General features: G+C 41.8%; 3 protein-coding genes across 4 annotated transcripts in view; all 3 read right to left on the bottom strand.

Annotated features, from left to right (window-relative positions):
- The window catches only part of LOC308403394 (NACHT, LRR and PYD domains-containing protein 12-like), a 1254170-nt gene that overhangs the window by 1060535 nt on the left and 172165 nt on the right, over positions 1-21470 (bottom strand). The gene's annotated exons all lie outside the window — the stretch shown is intronic.
- LOC308403425 (NACHT, LRR and PYD domains-containing protein 12-like) overlaps positions 1-21470 on the bottom strand; it is a 646283-nt gene that overhangs the window by 458972 nt on the left and 165841 nt on the right. For both annotated transcript variants that reach the window (XM_080892827.1, XM_080892828.1), the window contains one exon: positions 11779-11955. In XM_080892827.1, coding sequence (XP_080748953.1) covers positions 11779-11955 — 177 coding nt within the window. The remainder of the gene's footprint in view (positions 1-11778; positions 11956-21470) is intronic.
- LOC308403548 (protein NLRC3-like) overlaps positions 1-21470 on the bottom strand; it is a 229665-nt gene that overhangs the window by 62813 nt on the left and 145382 nt on the right. The window lies entirely within an intron of this gene.

Raw genomic sequence — 21470 nt, 5'->3', positions numbered from 1 at the left:
GAGCTTTTCTCTTTGTGCTGAATATCAACACTGTGATTTCTTAGACTGTAAGCTTTACTTTAGCACAACCAGTTGTAGAAGCCGTCACTCCAAATGTCTTTGATAACAAGACAAAAATACCTTTTCAGTCCACGGCCTGAAGTTCTTCTCTGACATCTTCTGACATCAGCTTTGTCTGCTGGTTTGAAGACAATAAACCACAAAAAAATGATTTAGTCACTTTGTCTGCATCGTGCAGCTCGAATGTGTCGTGTAACGATGTTGAATAGCCGTCGTTATCCCTCTGCTGTGTCAGTAGGATTGTACTGTACAGCATCTCATTGATATGTGAGGAATGCTAATGTAACACGATAACAGACTTACATCATTAAAACATAAAGGGCAGGAGATATTTAGATATTTTTATATTTATATTACATTTTATAGCTGACAGATATTACTAAATAGATAGAATTTACTAAATAGCTGGATGAACATGAAAAATATGTCTATAATAACAAATGACCATGAGAGCCAGTAGAATTAATTCAACTGGACACTCAAAAGACGTCCTTAAATGCTCTTTAAGTGGCAGAACAGACGAACAAACAGTTAATTGCTTACGTGAGATGAAATCTGCTCAGCTACTTTGAAAACAGCTTCTAACTGGTTCCTCCTTTAACAGGATGACTGCTCAGGGGTAAGGCCATCATGCAGTCCAGCAACCTTTATGGTTCTGCTTTGATTCACCAGGAACTATTAGGGAAACCTTCCAGCGCCTCCTGTGACAGACACAGGCATAAACACAAACATTTATTAACATGTTCCACAGTCTTCCAGCTTGATTTTCTCATCCTGTGGACAACAACGTACATGGATGCAGGTTTATTGTTAACTTTTGTAAGGTTTATTTAGTGAACATATCCAGCTGCAGCTCCACTGTGATCCTGAACTGGATAAGCACTTAAGAAAATGTGTCAATAAATGCACATACATCAGCTTACTATATTTATCCAAACAGACGGGACCAATAATGCTTCACTGAGTTAGAGACTTTAACAGTCTCTTCTGTGTAAGAATGTCTCGTGCTGATATACCTGCAAACTTGACAACAAAGGTTTTTCAGACTGCATGTAGCTGTCCTCTATGTCAGCTCACACATTTACATTTATGTCACACTTATTTCTGCTTTCCCATTTTATAATTATTACTTACATTTTGATTAGATACCTTGAGTTTGTAAATGATCAGATTACATAATTGGAATACAATGTATCCAATTCAGGGTCGCAGGAGGATGAAGCCTATCCCAGCTGATACAGGACAAAGACAGGCTGCCAGTTTATTGCAGGGCTAACACGATATGTGTAACAGAAAATCCACTTAAATGTTTGATATTTCTTATAATAATGAGTTCCTGCCCCAAGTGGAGGAGTTCAAGTATCTCGGGGTCTTGTTCGCGAGTGATGGGAGAAGGGAGCCGGAGATCGACAGACGGATTGGGGCTGCAGCTGCAGTAATGCGGACGCTGCACCGGTCCGTCGTGGTGAAGAGGGAGCTGAGTGTAAAAGCGAAGCTCTCAATTTACCGGTCGATTTACGTCCCTACCCTCACCTATGGCCACGAACTGTGGGTAGTGACCGAAAGAACGAGATCGCGGATACAAGCGGCACAAATGAGCTTCCTCCGAAGGGTGGCTGGCCTCTCCCTTAGAGATAGGATGAGAAGTTCGGCCATCCGGGAGGGGCTCAGAGTAGAGCAGCTGCTGCTCCACATCGAAAGGAGCCAGCTGAGGTGGTTCGGGCATCTGACAAGGATGCCCCCTGGGCGCCTCCTGGGTGAGGTGTTCCAGGCATGTCCCAGCGGGAGGAGGCCCCGGGGCAGACCCAGGACACGCTGGAGAGATTATATCTCTCGGCTGGCCTGGGAACGCCTTGGTGTTCCCCCGGATAAGCTGGAGGAGGTGGCTGGGGAGAGGGAGGTCTGGGCCTCTTTGCTTAGGCTGCTGCCCCCGCGACCCGGCCTCGGATAAAGCGGATGAAGATGAAGATGAAGGTTTCTTTATAAATACATTTTGATTTTTTTATAACCCCTAAAATATAAACCTGAGCTGTTTCAGATTCTGACCTCTGACCTCACTGCAGCTCCCTCTTGGAAGTACGTCTGCTTCTTGTCTTCCCCCAGTATTGACCGCCTGCCCTTGATATCACGTACTGTACCTGAGGAACAAAAAAGGACAAACACTTGCCTTCATTTAAGAAGTACATTCATACAGAGGTAATCTATGGAAACACACTAGTTCAACCTTTGGGAGAAATCAGTTCATGTGAAACATTTCTGTAAATGAACATCATGTGGAGAATGAATGAGTTCTTCAGGTGACTCAGCAGTCCCACACTGACAAATGAAATCTAGTTAAACTATTAAGCATATGTACCCCGCGCGTCGATAAGTGAAGCAGAGGGAGCCTGACCATGCGTCACACATTTGACAAGTTGGGAGTGAGAACGTGTTGGCATTTGGGTCGTCCTTCCCCTCATCATAGTCTGCCACGCAGGCCGTGACAGAAAAGCCCACTAAAAGAACGCCCACCAGACCAAAGCAATGGTTTTGACTTGATCAGCATTAACCCCGCCCCCTGACTTTGATGGGTGAAGCTGACAAATAAAATGTATTTATGAACAGCGATGCAGGGCCAGGAGTAGCAACGTGAATTAAATGAATACATCATTAAATAATTCATTTAATGTGTCAGTAAAATAATCAAAATAGAAAACAAACCAATAATTGATTAAATATGTAATTAACTCATTTGAAGTGTATATAAACAAATAATGAAACATTTTAAATGAAATTAATGGATAATTTATTATTAATATATTTCTTTAATTGATTATGTACATTTTTTTAATTAATTACTGAAATAGTTAATTCATTCATTCATTTATTTAATACAACCATAAAATTATTGCAAGTTTAATCAAAATCAATTTAAGACATCAATATTAAAGGTTAAATTATGATAATGAATACATGCAACTATAACTGATGACATAAAAATGAGGATTTCTTAAGCTGAAGCCAAAGTGCTGACTCATTTGTCATGTTACTCTCAAACGTTTTCCCTAATAACAAGAACATAATTACACTTTAGCCACAAGAGGGCAGCAGCATTAATATAAGTCACATGTATATAAAGGTACAGTGATTATATTACAGTGTTTTTGACAAAAACAAAGCAGAAGTTGATGGCAGTGTGTTTTTCCATGACAGAATAATTACGCACACCCCACTTTGCAGTTATTTATTTGTAAAAAATGTTTGGAATCACGTATGATTTTCGTTCCACTTCTCACGTGTCCACCACTTTGTGTTGGTCTTTCACGTGGAATTCCAATAACATTGAATCATGTTTGTGAATGAAATGTGACAAAATGTGGGAAAGTTCAAGGGGGCCGAATACTTTTGCAAGCCACTGTAAAGTTCACTATCAGTAACATCATAGCACCACCTAGCTCCGTCATGCTAGCTAGTAGCAGTAGGAGTTATTGTAACTGACTGTAAAAAGTCAGCACAAGGAAAACAAACTCCACCTAAACTTGGTTTATATCTGACCCAGACAGACTGCAGGTCATAACTTCTTACCTGAAGTTCAATTCACCTGACACTCGGACCGGCGGCCGCCTCGGGTCTCTGCTCCTCCTGCCTCCCCTTTCCCTCATCCACCTGCTGCCTCTGTGGAAGCTCCGCCATAGCCACCACCAAACAACTGACTTATTTTTACACATCGACCAGCATCCGGCCAATCCGCCATCTTTCATTGTTTATACCGTTATAAAAAAAAAAAAAAACATCATCGGCCCATTAAAAATGAAAAATCACCATCGGTATGCCCGATGGCCAGTCCAGCTATGGTCGTGCCATCAGTTAACCCTTCACGTGCCAGCTGTGACACGCGTGCCCAGGGTTGCCGACCCCTGCTCTAAAGCATCTGATTTGGATTCCTGAGATCAAATATATTTTCCTTTGGCTTTGTTTTCTTCCCATTTGTGGCTTTAATGTAGTGTTACATCCTGTTTGTTTGCTTCCATCTGTATACATGTCCAGATTCACTGTTATGTTTCTATTCTTACATTGCTGTGTGATCACTGTTCCCTCTGCTGACTGATGTGACCTTTTGTATCTCACACTGATACTTGTCATATTTGTATCTGCGCCTAAAAGATAAAAAGTTTTCCATGCTAAAACACAGCTCCACCTCCTGCAGTTCTCCCTCTGAACCACTAGATGTCTCTGTTATCTAAATGAAGACGTGCAGCACAGCAACCACAGCAGCGCTCAGATCACACGTGTCCTGTTATTATGTATAAAAGCATGAAACAGGTGAGACAGGTGGGATCAATATTAATGTTGTGGAAATATATGAAAAAGCAACAGAAGAGTGAAAACATTTCGTGTTTCTAGAAAGATCTTTCAGCTCACAGCTGCTCACAGACTGTATTTACAAGTGACAAACTGCAACTCTACAGTACATCTACAGTATATATCAAATATATTCTGTATTCAAATCTATTGAGTGATGTTTGAAAGTCTTTCCAGGTGAGTTTGATCCAGGAGGGTCTGAAGCCAGAGTCAGACAGAGACTGTGCAGAGACTGTAGAAGGACAGAGCAGCAGCAGAGCAGTCCAGATACACTGATGATCCTCTGTCAGATCCAGAGGGACACACAGGGATGATGCTGGACTCTACATTGTGTCTGACAGTGGAGCTGTTCTCAGAGCAGTTCACTCTGCAGCACTGACAGTCATCTGCACTTCTTCTCATTCCTCTGTCAGTCACTGCTGGATGAAGCTCTCCTCTCCACCTCCCAGTAACATGGCCCAGTCAGAGCGTCTCTACACACAAGATGCTGCTGCTTCAACCTCTCTGGATCATCAGGACACAGCTCCTCCTCTCTCAGCACACACACCGTCCTGTTTACAGTCATCAGTCCTTCCACCTGCAGAGAGAAGAAGGAAGAGCAGAGGAGATAAACGAGTGTTTCCAGAGACTCTTCATCAGCTGTCAGTCAGTGATGCAGCACATCCAGTATAAAGAGCAGCAGGGACTTCAGTGCTGGGACTGTACTAGGACTCATTGTTGCTTCACTTTTTCTAATCTTTGGATTTTTATTGAAGTTGATGAAAATGTTTTTCCCTCCTAGTTTGAGTTTGGACTTTCATTCATTAGAAGAACCTTGGTGTGTCCACTCTGAGCTCTGTAGGAACTAGAGATGGCACGATACCGATATCATAAATTTGGATATCTACCGATACCGATATGAATCCGATATAGTGTGTTTTTTAATCAATAAAACGTTTTTTTAATATCTTACTGCATTTTGTATAAGTTCATATGCAAGTTTAAAAAACAAACAAACACTAAAGCTATTCTGTTATACCTGTATGTAAAAAAAATACACTGCGCCCAAAATATTTCATAGTTCAGCAACACTGATCAATCTAATAAACTTAAACCTGCAACATCCTCCCTATTCTGGTATTTTAAAGAGTACTTAGCAGAAATATTAAGCAACCTAACTAATAGGGTTGCAAACTCCCAGCAAAAAAAAAAAAAATAGGGAACCACCCTCCATCTCATGATGTTTAATCGATGTATTCAAATTTAATTTGATGCAGGAGGAAAAAAGCACAGAAATAAATTATTTTTCAAGAATAATTAAATAGATTCAACATCTTTCTTCAACAGAATTACAGAATTCAAAGATGATACCTTCCCAAAGGAAAAAGTACTAGCTTACTAGGGCATATTAGACTTAACAGTTACTATATACAGTAATGGACTTCTATTCATTTTACATCAAATTAAAACTTTGGGTGTCAGATAATTATTTATTAAAAGCTAGACATTTCAAATGAGAATAAGAAAGAAAAGTATGTCTTTGTGCCCCCTTTTCCCTGTTAATGCCCTATCGGCCCCCCTGGCTAAACTTTGCTAGATCCGCCCCTGCACAGTTACCAGCTGTCAGCTGTAGAAAAAGATCCTGGTGTAGAAAGTAATATTAAATAAATTCTAACAACAGCTTACCAAGCTTAAACGTTCTGCTGTTGTTCAGCCGCTCGTTTCCTCTTTCTGGTGCAAAGTGGACCAAAAACAAACAAGAGAGACGGACTCGCGACAGAAAAGCCGATCAGCTGATCATTGATCAGTTTCACATTGAAGTAGCAGCAGGAGAGTGAGAGGCAGTCGCTCCATTAATTGGTTGTTAACCTAACGTAGGAATGCTTTACAAACATTCAGAGATGAACTTACACACTTGCTTTAATTCTCTATTGGATGACTTCCTCGGAGATGAAATGCTGGTGAGGCTACAAATACACACAACCGCTCTATCACGTGATGCATACTGCTGCGACGTGCTACGGTTATGAGCCGAGTTACGCCGTGTGGCAAGTTTTGTGAGGTGCTTTATTGATAGTTATTGGATCGGATTACATTTTTTATTTCTCACCGATATCCAATCCAGTAATTTGGGTCAGTATCAGACCGATACCGATACGTAATATCGGATCGGTCCATCTCTAGTAGGAACCCCAACAACAAGCCCAACAATCCAGATGGACGGTTCCAGCTGTTAACTGGAGGAATTCCATCCAAACAGCTGCTCTCACTAAATTCTTCCTCACCTACAGACTGTGTTCTTCACGGCTTTAAACTTGGAAATGAATGCAGTCATTGGTCTGCGTGCTGCTTTGTTCAGAGAGCTGATTGGCTGTTGACAGCGTTTGATCAGAGCGTGTCAGTTGTTACTATGGTGACCATAAAGGTCAGAAACAGAAAGTGTTTGTGTCCAATCCTGAAGCCTGTCACCATTCTCCTCTCACAGCTTCACTGAGAAGCTGCAGCTTTACAGGAAACACTGGATCTTTGTTTCATACTGACTGTGTTTAGTACAATACTGCTGACAGCACCACCCACTCACTCCATCACTCTACTGACCTCAGAGTCTCCAGTCTGTAGTCTGGACTCTGCTGAAGATCAGACAGCTGCTTCACATCTGGATCCTTCAGGTTGTTTCCTCTCAGCTCCAGGTCTCTCAGATGGGAGGGGTTGGACTTCAGTGCTGCTGCCAGATAATCACAGCTGATCTTTGACAAACCACAGAGCCTCAATCTGTATAAAGAATGAAAGATGTAAGTTTATTAGACAAAGTGTGAGTTTGAAATCATTCAGTGTTTCATCATCTGTTCAGAGCTGAAGAAGGTTCAGAATGTAGAAGTTTAGAAAATGGAAACTCCAAACAGCTGAAGCCAACAGGAAGCAGCTTCAAACAGGAAACTGTGCAGAGTTTCAGACTATATGTCCTGATGCAGCCAGTTGGATTTTGGAGATTTGAATCTCTGTTCTGTGACTAAGCCCTTGAATCATTTCTTCCAGTTGGTCCAACAAGACAGACTAAGTGTTGGACATGTGTTGTGGCTCCATTAGGGGAGCTTCTAAATGTGATGTGATGGCCCCTCTGGGTCTGTCAGGTCACAGGACTGAAGAGAGCTCAAACTGGGTACACAGTTGTTCCAGTCTGAACCAAAGACTCTATACTGGGACAGACGGACTGCTTTGACTGCACCCACTGGGACTTTTTAAAGGCTCATGTTCTCACTTAGATCATCGATTTCTACTGAGATTTCTTTCTGGGAAAATGGGGATTACTTTGAAAACATGAAGTATTTTCCCCAATAAGCAGCCCTGGATTAGTAAATCAATCCAACATGTTCTCAGGCAGAAGAAGCTGTCTTGTTATGAGGGAGAGAAGAAAAAGATTGAGACACAGAAACTTGTTGAAAGAGAGATAAAGCAGCTAAAATCAGGTGTAAAAGTAAAGCAGAGGATGAGCTGAATAAAGGACACGCAAGGCTGGCTTGGAAAGGAATGAAGTCCATGGTGGGGATGCAGGACAAGGAGCAAAGATGAATGTGATGCTGAATCAGCAGAAGACTTGGACTCATTGGATTCCAGCTTTGATATCATTGATTTCAATGAAGAGCTTTGTGATTGTAGCAAAGGGCTGGTAGCTCTGAGAGTCCCACTGATGAGGTGCTTGTGTGGAAATCTCTTAGTGGGAGCAAAGAGAGAAAAAGCCCTGGTCCTGATGCTGTGGGAGGAAAATGATTGAAGTGTGCTGTGAGGAACTGACTGGGAGATTTTCACACATTTTCCAGTCCTCCTTGGAACAACAGGAAGTTCCCAGCATATGGAAACAAAGGTTAAGTGTCCTATGGCACTCAGTGATGATGGTGCTGTGGCCCCACCCTCCACCTCTTTGTAAAGGAACTAACTGTAATCTGAAGCTTCAAATGGAAATAAGACTTCCTCCACTAGGTGGCAGTGTCTGATGAGAAAGTGTTAGTGGAGCTGGCCTGGAGTCAGAAACAGGAAGATGCAGGATTTGGGCTGAAATGGGGAAAAGTGGTTCGCACTAGTGCCCTAAAGCAAGAAGGTTGTAGGTTGAAGCTTGTTGGCCTTTCTGTGGAGGTTGGATGTTCTCCCACAGTCCAATGAAATGCTGCTTAGGTTCATTGGTGCTTCTAAATTGGCTGTAGGTGTGGATGTGAGAGAGTGCTTCTCTGTCTCTCTCTGTTGGCCCTGTGATGGACTGCTCACCTGTGCAGGTGGACCACGCCTCTTGCCCTATGACAGCTAGGGCACAGGCTGCAGCCCTGTGAGCCTAAGCTGAATAAACAGTTAGCAAAAATGATCCATAGATGGTCTGAAATCCCCCAGTTAGCAGTTTGGTAGATAGCTATGACATGCTAATCCCATCCAGCAGCTGTATTCTACCTGTAAGCTGCTCCCTGCTGAGCCAAAGCACTTTTTCATATACAAATTACAACCTTTAATAGAACCCTATTGGTCAGCATCTTATTAGCCTGCTGTTAGCTTCATTCCACAGAAAACTGAGAGAAACTAACAGAGTTGATAAAGAATAAAGAGAAATGTGCTGATTTAAAGCCTTTGAAGTGCTTCAGATGATCTCTGTCCACTTCTGTCCACTCATTCATTCATGTAAGCTTTCTAATGCAGCTTTGATCTTCACAGTCTGTTTCATGAAACTCATTCTAACCCTGAATGTCAGAGTGTTCCTCCTTCTCTTTCCCATCATTCATGCTGGCAGTGGAGGAGATTTGGATGTTGGACTGTGTTCTGGATGATGTGTGTATGTTTGTGTTGGACTGCTGTCTGTAAAGCAAACTCACATTTTGCTTTGGATTTCAGTGTCAGACAGACTTTAAGGTGGAATGAAGAGTTGGAGAGTTTCACAGTGAATTATCCATCCATCCATCCATCCATCCATCCATCCATCTTCAACCGCTTATCCGAGGTCGGGTCGCGGGGGCAGCAGCCTAAGCAAAGAGGCCCAGACCTCCCTCTCCCCAGCCACCTCCTCCAGCTTATCCGGGGGAATACCAAGGCGTTCCCAGGCCAGCCGAGAGATATAATCTCTCCAGCGTGTCCTGGGTCTTCCCCGGGGCCTCCTCCCGGTGGGATATGCCTGGAACACCTCACCCAGGAGGCGCCCAGGGGGCATCCTTGTCAGATGCCCGAACCACCTCAGCTGACTCCTTTCGATGTGGAGCAGCAGCGGCTCTACTCTGAGCCCCTCCCGGATGGCCGAACTTCTCACCCTATCTCTAAGGGAGAGGCCAGCCACCCTTCGGAGGAAGCTAATTTCCGCCGCTTGTATCCGCGATCTCGTTCTTTCGGTCACTACCCACAGCTCGTGGCCATAGGTGAGGGTAGGGACGTAGATCGACCGGTAAATTGAGAGCTTCGCTTTTACACTCAGCTCCCTCTTCACCACGACGGACCGGTGCAGCGTCCGCATTACAGCAGCTGCAGCCCCAATCCGTCTGTCAATCTCCGGCTCCCTTCTCCCATCACTCGCGAACAAGACCCCGAGATACTTGAACTCCTCCACTTGGGGCAGGAACTCATCCCCGACCTGGAGAGGGCACTCCACCCTTTTCCGGCTGAGAACCATGGCCTCAGATTTGGAGGTGCTGATCCTCATTCCCGCTGCTTCACACTCGGCTGCGAACCGTTCCAGTGCGAGCTGGAGGCCCTCACCTGATGAAGCCAACAGAACCACATCATCCGCAAAAATCAGAGATGAGATTCTGAGGCCACCAAAGCGAAAGCCCTCCGCCACTTGGCTGCGCCTAGAAATCCTGTCCATAAAAATTATGAACAGAACCGGAGACAAAGGGCAGCCCTGGCGGAGCCCATCACCCACCGGGAACGAGTCCGACTTATTGCCGGCAATGCGAACCAAGCTCCTGCAACGGTTGTATAGGGATCGAATGGCCCGTAGCAATGGGCCAGACACCCCATACTCCCGCAGCACCTCCCACAGTACACCCCGAGGGACACGGTCGAATGCCTTCTCCAAGTCCACAAAACACATGTAGACTGGTTGGGCAAACTCCCATGCGCCCTCAAGTACCCTCGAGAGGATAAAGAGCTGGTCCAGTGTTCCGCGACCAGGACGAAAACCGCATTGTTCCTCCTGTATCCGAGGTTCGACTAGCGGACGAACTCTCCTTTCCAGCACCCTGGCATAGACTTTCCCGGGGAGCTGAGGAGTGTGATCCCCCTGTAGTTGGAACACACCCTCCGGTCCCCCTTCTTAAAGATGGGAACCACCACCCTGGTCTGCCAGTCCACAGGTACTGCCCCTGATCTCCACGCAACATTGCAGAGGCGTGTCAACCAGGACAGCCCTACAACGTCCAGAGCCTTCAGGAACTCGGGGCGGACCTCGTCAACACCAGGGGCTCTGCCACCAAGGAGTTGTTTAACTGCCTCAGTGACCTCGCCCCCGGAAATTGGCGGGTCATTCCCCTCATCCCCAGACTCTGCTTCCTCCTCGGAAGACGTGTCAGTGGGATTAAGGAGGTCCTCGAAGTATTCCTTCCACCGCCTGACAATTTTCTCAGTCGACGTCAACAGCGCTCCACCAGCACTATACACAGTGCAGGTAGAGCACCGCTTTCCCCTCCTGAGACGCCTGACGGTTTGCCAGAATCTCTTCGAGGCAGTCCGAAAGTCTTTTCCCATGGCCTCTCCGAACTCCTCCCACACCCGAGTTTTTGCTTCAGCCACTGCCCGAGCCGCATTCCGCTTGGCCTGTCGATACCTGTCAGCTGCCTCCGGAGTCCCACAGGCTAACCAAGCCAGATAGGACTCCTTCTTCAGCCTGGTGGCTCCCTTCACCTCTGGTGTCCACCATTTGGTTCGGGGATTACCACCACGGCAGGCACCAACCACCCTGCGGCCGCAGCTCAATGCAGCAGCTTCGGCAATGGAGACGCTGAACATGGTCCATTCGGACTCAATGTCCCCAGTCTCCCTCGGAATGCTGTTGAAGGTCTGCCGGAGGTGTGCGTTGAAGATCTCACGGACTGGGGCCTCTGCTAGACGTTCCCAGCACACCCTCACTATGCGTTTAGGTGTACCAGGTCTGTCCAGTGTCCTCCCCCGCCACCTGATCCAACTCACCACCAGGTGGTAATCAGTTGACAGCTCAGCCCCTGTGGAGGATTTTTCTTCTTCTTTGAAGGTTTGAAATGTGAACATTGTTCTGCTGCAGTCAATGGACTAAACCAGAGAAGAAGAAAACAGACTTTACCACGAAGATCCTCAGTGTGGATCAGTATAATATCAGCCTGATGTCTGCAGTTTAGTGTCAGCACAACTTTCACATCATATTCATCTCAGCACAACTGAAACATGCTGACTGACCTCAGAGTTTCAAGTCTACATCCTGGACTCTCCAGGAAACCACACAGATGCTTCACTCCTGAATCCTGCAGCTTGTTCTTGTAGCTCAGCTCCAGCTCTCTCAGATGGGAGGGGTTGGACTTCAGTGCTGCTGCCAGATAATCACAGCTGATCTCTGACAAACCACAGCCCCACAATCTGTATAAAGAATGAAAGATGTAAGTTTATTAGACAAAGTGTGAGCTTGAAATCATTCAGTGTTTCATCATCTGTTCAGAGCTGAAGAAGGTTCAGAATGTAGAAGTTTAGAAAATGGAAACTCCAAACAGCTGAAGCCAACAGGAAGCAGCTTCAAACAAACACAACAAGCGAAAAAACTCTGAACGTTTCACATTAAAGTCGTACATTTATCATAAAAACAGGACAAAGACTTGAAAAAGTTGTGTTTTTCCTTCCAGGAACCACAAGGCTTCACTTTTAAAGGTGAAGTGTGAAAGAAATGGACATATTTGAAGTCGAACAACTTTTTCCAGTGTCGAGGAAAACCTGTTATTTTACTGTTACTTTGGTATCATTTACATGCACTGTCATTATTTCATCATTACTTCATTAATCTGCATCACGTATCATCAGTTTATCATCAATATGATCAAGAGGACGCAGTATGAAACACAGATACAATAGATACAATACTCTTATCCTGCACCAGCGTAGCTGTAGCTCCAGGCAGCCCAAGTCAGATAAGGACACCAAACTCTTGTTGGCCTGGACCAACAATTACACAAAATACACACACTGTATACACAAATTGGTTAGGTTCCCAGAAACATGAGTGGAAACATCTGGAACATGTTGTTGTCCTTAGCCATAGAAGGGCATGAGGAAGGAGAGGAGAATTCTTCTGGAATTCTTCTGACGTCATAATGACTATAAAAGCTTTCTGTCTTTGTGCAGACGAAGAAGAAGTCCGGCTCTTCCCACACTGTATGGCACTGTGTGTTTTTTAATAAAATACTTTATTGACTCACTATGGACTTTTTCAGTCGTTTGTCTCTTCCTCAAAATCCGAACCATGACATTTTGGTGCCGAAACCCGGTTTGAGGAGGAAACTAATGGAGCTTGGCTGAGGTTCTAGTGGTGTCAGACGGACAGCCAGGAGGTCGACTGAGTGATGGGCCCCGGAATAGGAGAGGTAAGCACCGCCTGTTGATGTCCAAAGGTGCTGAATTGGAAATTAAGATAAATTAAATGTTCACTCAGTGGGGCTTCTGTTCTGTCCGTGGTGATCTTGGGGTAATTAGTGTTAAAAACAGGGAATATTGGTCTGTCTAAATTTATTGCTGTTTATTTTGGGGGTGAATTTTGAGTTAAGAGGTTATATGTGTTTAAGACAATACGGTTTAAAGTGTTTAATGCCAGACAGTAAATCGGTAGTTCAGGGAATTCGGTTTTATTGATCAGCAGAAACGCGGTTTCGGGCGTCAGGTAATTAATAACTGGGGGCGGAGACCTCGCAGTGATGCTTATAATATATTGAGTAAATTTGTTTAGGACAGGGGCGCGGCCCCTAAGAATGCAGTTTTCGTTCAGCAGGTGGCACTGACCCCTAATCGCGGACGCGTGGTTAGGTTTTAGCCCGGAGTTTGCCTTCCGTCAGGCACTTGGGACGCCCGGTTAACAGGCTAGGCAATCTATGAGTGATGGCCTTATACTGCATTGATTGATTGACAGAGTCGGACTCGGCTGTGACTATTTAAACGTCAGGAACTTGTGAACTTTAAGTAAAGCCAAAAGCGTGATCTGGGATATTTCACGCGGCTGGCGGAGGTCCTGGTTTTGCCTAACGGGAAGCAGTTATAAATTAATTAGTGTTTAGAAATCTGACCGCGGCCGGTGAGGGCGTTCCCGACGCGGGGTATTGACCAGCAAGGCGCGGCCTGGGCTTAGAGCTTTTAAATTGGTCTAAAAGTCAGGAATACCGGTATAGAAGAAGAAGTGAAATAAAGAAGATAAGCTGTTCTGGCATATGGTGTTTTCTTATGTCTATGCGGGCCCGCGTGTGTAAATAGAATATAAATTACGTGGGTGTGTAAATAAAGTGTAAATTAGTTCTATAAACTGTCATCCTGTTAAACCTGAAACTGTCTGTTAAATTTCTCCAAGGGAGGAAAACTCCTTTCCTTTCTCTCCCTCTTTCTCTCTCAGAGGGAATTCTGTGTGTGCATTTTTTCTTAGGAGAAGGAGGGGTTGTGCTGTGCTGCGGGCACACTCGCGAGCGCACGCACGGTGTGTGTGGTAGACAAAAAAAGAAAAAAGGAAAGGCGTCTTTGTCTTTTCTCATGTGATACAGGCCTGAGTATATAAATAAAGTGTGAATCGGCTGTGTAAATTGCTTACGTTGATTATAACTGCGTGTCCTGTGAGAATGATTTAATACAGAAGCTGAGTGTGTGACGATTGAATAAAAAGTGTGTTTTGTTTTATATTGTTTTAAAAAATGAATGAGAAACTGCAGTCTGTGACGCAGTCTGAGAAGTTGCGAAGTGCATGAGAGCGGCCGCGCGCTTTGTGTGTCTGTGTCGGAGAAAAAGGTGGGGGCTGTGAGTGTGTGTATGAGCAGAGAAAGACAGAGAAAAAGTGCAAAACTGTTTTTTCTCTGTTTCTTTAATGTTGAATGGGCATGAAGCGAATGGAGCTTTTAAGAAAAGAAATAAAAATGATATTATTGCTATGTTTTAGTGTGTTAATACAGGTTACAGATAAATAAAGGTGGACTTCTCTCAACCTGGGATTTTGAGTATGGCGCCAAAACCAGTAGAGTAGCATTTTTGGGAAGAAACAAGCCAAAGTTTGGTTTAAAGTTTTACAGTTTGACCTCGCACTTGTCCCCATCCTGAGAAGGAACTCAAAGGACAACTAGAAAGTGCATTTTCTGAAGAAACTGCTTTTCAAGCATTCACACTAATAAAGATTACAACAACAATACTGTGAATGCTTTTCAAGCATTCACACTAATAATAATAAAGATTAGAAGAACAATACTGTGAATGCTTTTCAAGCATTCACACTAACTAGAAAGTGCATTTTCTGAAGAAACTGCAGTGTGAATGCTTGAATCTGAATGTATGCACTGAAATGAATTAATTGCTGAATTTTGAGTTAAAAATATTGAATGAGATTAAAAAAAAACAAAAAAAAAAAACGAATTTAACCTGAAAACAAAGGTGCTGAACTGCTAAAAGCTGAAGGTTACACAGAAGAAGGAGTTGGAAAAAAACTGAAAATGTTTTAAATGTAAATTAGAAAACCCTAAGAAATGAGAAAAGAACATTTAGAGTCAGAAAACATCTGAATGAATATTAAAAGGTCATATTCTTTGAATCACTGAATGACTCAAATGTGATCCCTCCACTTTGATCCACACAGTTTAAAAAGTTTAAATGCCTGAGCTTTGAAAGATACGGTGTTGGAAAGAGAACAATAATGGCGACAATTTGAGGGTAAAATGATGGCTGTAACACTGTGGACACAGCAGCAGTTGAAAGAGAAGTGCTTAAGATGAATCTTGGTACAGTGGCAGGCAGAGCTCGTTAAGCAGGCAGGTGTGAGCCTGGTTGCTATAGTGACCGCACCCAATGGCTCCATACACACGTACACAGACATGCGCCTCACTTTTGCTGCTTAAAATGAACAGAAAAGTCAGGCCGAAACAAATCGTTCCGAAATGAAAAGTACAAGTCGTATTGACAAAATTCTTTCACCGTGAGCGACAGCAGCTTCTAGTCTACCGAATTCTCAGTTTTCATGCCTGTGGAGTTTATTATATGGACGTGGTGACAGTGGAAAGACACCATGCTCTTCTGATTTTCAAACGAACCTTCTGAGCCATTTTAACATTAGAGTCTATGGAAGAGTTGGAGGGAGGAGGCTGTGCATTGGTGACATTTATGAAAGAACCGTAACACCTAGGACAATAGTAAACACATTGGATGAAAGAGGACAGCCATGGCTACGTTTTGAGGGTAAAATGATGGCTGTAGAGCAAACGTTGTGGACACAGCAGCAGTTTTAAAAAAGATTTTAAGATAAATTTTTTTGCTCCTCTCACTCTAGCAGTTGAGCTGTCTCACTCTAGCCCCAACATTCCGTCCCATACACACCCATTATAAACTTTGAAACGGGTGAAAAAACATCATGAAACTTAAACTGGAACTGAAGAAAAAGTATAATAGATATTGAAAAGATAAATACAAGTTGAATAGTTGAATGTCTTGTCTTCGTTTTAAAGTTTGAATGGTGGCTCTATGTCAATGTATGTGGAAGTAGTAAGAGTTTAAAAATGAGTAAGTTGAATGAGGATTTGAAGGGTCTCCCCATTGAAATACATTATAAATTTTTGTTGAATAAAGTTGAATAAAATTAAAAATATAAATGTTAAAAATGAGAAAAATAGAAGCAATGTTGTCCAAAAGAATAGGAATCTAACGATGTTTGAATGGTTTTTCTAAGTTGAACGGTTTTGAAGGAGTAGGCTTTCAAAAAACGTACGGAAAAATAAAATATAATAATAATAAAGATTAGAAGAACAATACTGTGAATGCTTTTCAAGCATTCACACTAACTAGAAAGTGCATTTTCTGAAGAAACTGCAGTGTGAATGCTTGAATCTGAATGTATGCACTGAAATGAATTAATTACTGAATTTAAGTTAAAAATCTTGAATGAGATAAAAAAAAAAAAAAGTCCGAATTTAACCTGAAAACAAAAGTGCTGAACTGCTAAAAGCTGAAGGTTACACAGAAGAAGAAGTTGGAAAATAGCTGAAAATGTTTTAATTGTAAATTAGAAAAACCTAAGAAATGAGAAAAGAACATTTAGAGTCAGAAAACATCTGAATGAATATTAAAAGGTCATATTCTTTTAATCACTGAATGACTAAAATGTGATCCCTCCACTTGGACCCACACAGTTTAAAAAGTTTACATCTCTGAGCTTTGAAAGACAAGATGTTGGAAAAAGAACAACGATGGCGACGTTTTGAGGGTAAAATGATGGCTTTAACACTGTGGACACAGCAGCAGTTGAAAGAGAAGTGCTTAAGATGAATCTTGGTACAGTGGCAGGCAGAGCTCGTTAAGCAGGCAGGTGTGAGCCTGGTTGCTATAGTAACCGCACCCAATGGCTCCATACACACGTACACAGACATGCGCCTCACTTTTGCTGCTTAAAATGAACAGAAAAGTCAGGCCGAAACAAATCGTTCCCAAATGAAAAGTACATGTCGTACTGACAAAATTCTTTCACCGTGAGCGACAGCCATGTCTAGTCTACCAAATTCTCAGTTTTCATGCCTGTGGAGTTTATTATATGGACGTGGTGACAGTGTAAAGACACCATGCTCTTCTGATTTTCAAACGAACCTTCTGAGCCATTTTAACATTAGAGTCTATGGAAGAGTTGGAGGGAGGAGGCTGTGCATTGGTGACATTTACGAAAGAACCATAACACCTAGTACAATAGTAAACACATTGGATGAAAGAGGACAGCCATGGCTACGTTTTGAGGGTAAAATCATACCTGTAGAGCAAACGCTGCGGACACAGCAGCAGTTTTAAAAAAGATTTTAAGATTAATTTTTTTGCTCCTCTCACTCTAGCAGTTGAGCTGTCTCACTCTAGCCCCAACATTCCGTCCCATACACACCCATTATAAACTCTGAAACGGGTGAAAAAACATCATGAAACTTAAACTGGAACTGAAGAAAAAGTATAATAGATATTGAAAAGATAAATACAAGTTGAATAGTTGAATGTCTTGTCTTCGTTTAAAAGTTTGAATGGTGGCTCTATGTCAATGTATGTGGAAGTAGATACAGTTTAAAGAGGAGGAAGTTGAATGAGAATTTGAAGGGTCTCCCCATTGAAATACATGGGAAATTTTTGTTGAAAAAAGTTGAATAAAATTAAAAATATAAATGTTAAAAATGAGAAAAATAGAAGCAGTGTTGTCCAAAAGAATAGGAATCTAATGGTGTTTGAATGGTTTTTCTAAGTTGAACGGTTTTGAAGGAGATAGATTACAAAAAACGTACGGAATCCATAATAATAAAATACTAGAAAGTGCATTTTCTGAAGAAACTGCAGTGTGAATGCTTGAATCTGAATGTATGGACTGAAATGAATTAATTGCTGAATTTTGAGTTAAAAATATTGAATGAGATTTAAAAAAAACAACAAAAAAAAAACGAATTTAACCTGAAAACAAAGGTGCTGAACTGCTAAAAGCTGAAGGTTACACAGAAGAAGAAGTTGGAAAAAAGCTGAAAATGTTTTAATTGTAAATTAGAAAAACCTAAGAAATGAGAAAAGAACATTTAGAGTCAGAAAACATCTGAAAGAATATTAAAAGGTCATATTCTTTGAATCACTGAATGACTAAAATGTGATCCCTCCACTTGGATCCACACAGTTTAAAAAGTTTACATCTCTGAGCTTTGAAAGACAAGATGTTGGAAAGAGAACAACGATGGCGACGTTTTGAGGGTAAAATGATGGCTTTAACACTGTGGACACAGCAGCAGTTGAAAGAGAAGTGTTTCAGATGAATCTTGGCAGAGTGAGAGAGAGAGCTCGTTAAGCAGGTAGGTGTGAGCCTGGTTGCTATAGTGACCGCACCCAATGGCTCCATACACACGGACACAGACATGCACCTCACTTTTGCTGCTTAAAATGAACAGAAAAGTCAGGCCGAAACAAATCGTTCCCATATGAAAAGTACAAGTCGTATTGACGAAATTCTTTCACCGTGAGCGACAGCAATGTCTAGTCTACCTAATTCTCAGTTTTCATGCCTGTGGAGCTTATTATATGGACGTGGTGACAGTGGAAAGACACCATGCTCTTCTGATTTTCAAAAGAACCTTCTGAGCCATTTTAACATTAGAGTCTATGGAAGAGTTGGAGGGAGGAGGCTGTGCATTGGTGACATTTATGAAAGAACCATAACACCTAGGACAATAGTAAACACATTGGATGAAAGAGGACAGCCATGGCTACGTTTTGAGGGTAAAATCATACCTGTAGAGCAAACGCTGCGGACACAGCAGCAGTTTTAAAAAAGATTTTAAGATTATTTTTTTTGCTCCTCTCACTCTAGCAGTTGAGCTGCCTCACTCTAGCCCCAACATTCCGTCCCATACACACCCATTATAAACTCTGAAACGGGTGAAAAAACATCATGAAACTTAAACTGGAACTGAAGAAAAAGTATAATAGATATTGAAAAGATAAATACAAGTTGAATAGTTGAATGTCTTGTCTTCGTTTTAAAGTTTGAATGGTGGCTCTATGTCAATGTATGTGGAAGTAGTAAGAGTTTAAAAATGAGTAAGTTGAATGAGGATTTGAAGGGTCTCCCCATTGAAATACATTATAAATTTTTGTTGAATAAAGTTGAATAAAATTAAAAATATAAATGTTAAAAATATGAAAAATAGAAGCAGTGTTGTCCAAAAGAATAGGAATCTAACGGTGTTTGAATGGTTTTTCTAAGTTGAACGGTTTTGAAGTTATAGGATTACAAAAAACGTACGGAATACAGAATAAAATATAATAATAATAATAACTAGAAAGTGCATTTTCTGAAGAAACTGCAGTGTGAATGCTTGAATCTGAATGTATGCACTGAAATGAATTAATTGCTGAATTTTGAGTTAAAAATTTTGAATGAGATAAAAAAACAACAACAACAACCTGAATTTAACCTGAAAACAACAGTGCTGAACTGCTAAAAGCTGAAGGTTACACAGAAGAAGAAGTTGGAAAAAAGCTGAAAATGTTTTAATTGTAAATTAGAAAAACCTAAGAAATGAGAAAAGAACATTTAGAGTCAGAAAACATCTGAAAGAATATTAAAAGGTCATATTCTTTGAATCACTGAATGACTAAAATGTGATCCCTCCACTTGGATCCACACAGTTTAAAAAGTTTACATCTCTGAGCTTTGAAAGACAAGATGTTGGAAAAAGAACAACGATGGCGACGTTTTGAGGGTAAAATGATGGCTTTAACACTGTGGACACAGCAGCAGTTGAAAGAGAAGTGTTTAAGATGAATCTTGGCAGAGTGAGAGAGAGAGCTCGTTAAGCAGGCAGGTGTGAGCCTGGTTGCTATAGTGACTGCACCCAAGGGCTCCATACACACGTACACAGACATGCACCTCACTTTTGCTGCTTAAAATGAACAGAAAAGTCAGGGCGAAACAAATCGTTCCCAAATGAAAAGTAAAAGTCGTATTGACAAAATTCTTTCACCGTGAGCGACAGCAATGTCTAGTCTACCTAATTCTCAGTTTTCATGCCTGTGGAGCTTATTATATGGACGTGGTGACAGTGGAAAGACACCATGCTCTTCTGATTTTCAAACGAACCTTCTGAGCCATTTTAACATTAGAGTCTATGGAAGAGTTGGAGGGAGGAGGCTGTACATTGGTGACATTTATGAAAGAACCATAACACCTAGTACAATAGTAAACACATTGGATGAAAGAGGACAGCGATGGCTACGTTTTGAGGGTAAAATCATACCTGTAGAGCAAACGCTGCAGACACAGCAGCAGTTTTAAAAAAGATTTTAAGATTAATTTTTTTGCTCCTCTCACTCTAGCAGTTGAGCTGTCTCACTCTAGCGGCAACATTCCGTCCCATACACACCCATTATAAACTCTGAAACGGGTGAAAAAACATCATGAAACTTAAACTGGAACTGAAGAAAAAGTATAATAGATATTGAAAAGATAAATACAAGTTGAATAGTTGAATGTCTTGTCTTCGTTTTAAAGTTTGAATGGTGGCTCTATGTCAACGTATGTGGAAGTAGTAGGAGTTTAAAAATGAGTAAGTTGAATGAGAATTTGAAGGGTCTCCCCATTGAAATACATGGGAAATTTTTGTTGAATAAAGTTGAATAAAATTAAAAATATAAATGTTAAAAATGAGAAAAGTAGAAGCAGTCATGTCCAAAAGAATAGGAATCTAATGGTGTTTGAATGGTTTTTCTAAGTTGAACGGTTTTGAAGGAGATAGATTACAAAAAACGTACGGAATAGATAATAATAAAATAGAACTAGAAAGTGCATTTTCTGAAGAAACTGCAGTGTGAATGCTTGAATCTGAATGTATGCACTGAAATGAATTAATTGCTGAATTTTGAGTTAAAAATATTGAATGAGATTAAAAAAAAACAAAAAAAAAAAACGAATTTAACCTGAAAACAAAGGTGCTGAACTGCTAAAAGCTGAAGGTTACACAGAAGAAGGAGTTGGAAAAAAACTGAAAATGTTTTAAATGTAAATTAGAAAACCCTAAGAAATGAGAAAAGAACATTTAGAGTCAGAAAACATCTGAATGAATATTAAAAGGTCATATTCTTTGAATCACTGAATGACTCAAATGTGATCCCTCCACTTTGATCCACACAGTTTAAAAAGTTTAAATGCCTGAGCTTTGAAAGATACGGTGTTGGAAAGAGAACAATAATGGCGACAATTTGAGGGTAAAATGATGGCTGTAACACTGTGGACACAGCAGCAGTTGAAAGAGAAGTGCTTAAGATGAATCTTGGTACAGTGGCAGGCAGAGCTCGTTAAGCAGGCAGGTGTGAGCCTGGTTGCTATAGTGACCGCACCCAATGGCTCCATACACACGTACACAGAC

The sequence above is a fragment of the Rhamphochromis sp. 'chilingali' genome (assembly GCF_963969265.1).
Source record: "Rhamphochromis sp. 'chilingali' genome assembly, chromosome: 1".
In the NCBI taxonomy this organism is placed as follows: Eukaryota; Metazoa; Chordata; class Actinopteri; order Cichliformes; family Cichlidae; genus Rhamphochromis; species Rhamphochromis sp. 'chilingali'.
The sequence above is the reverse complement of the archived record's forward strand: the minus strand, read 5'-3'. Positions and strand labels throughout refer to the sequence as shown.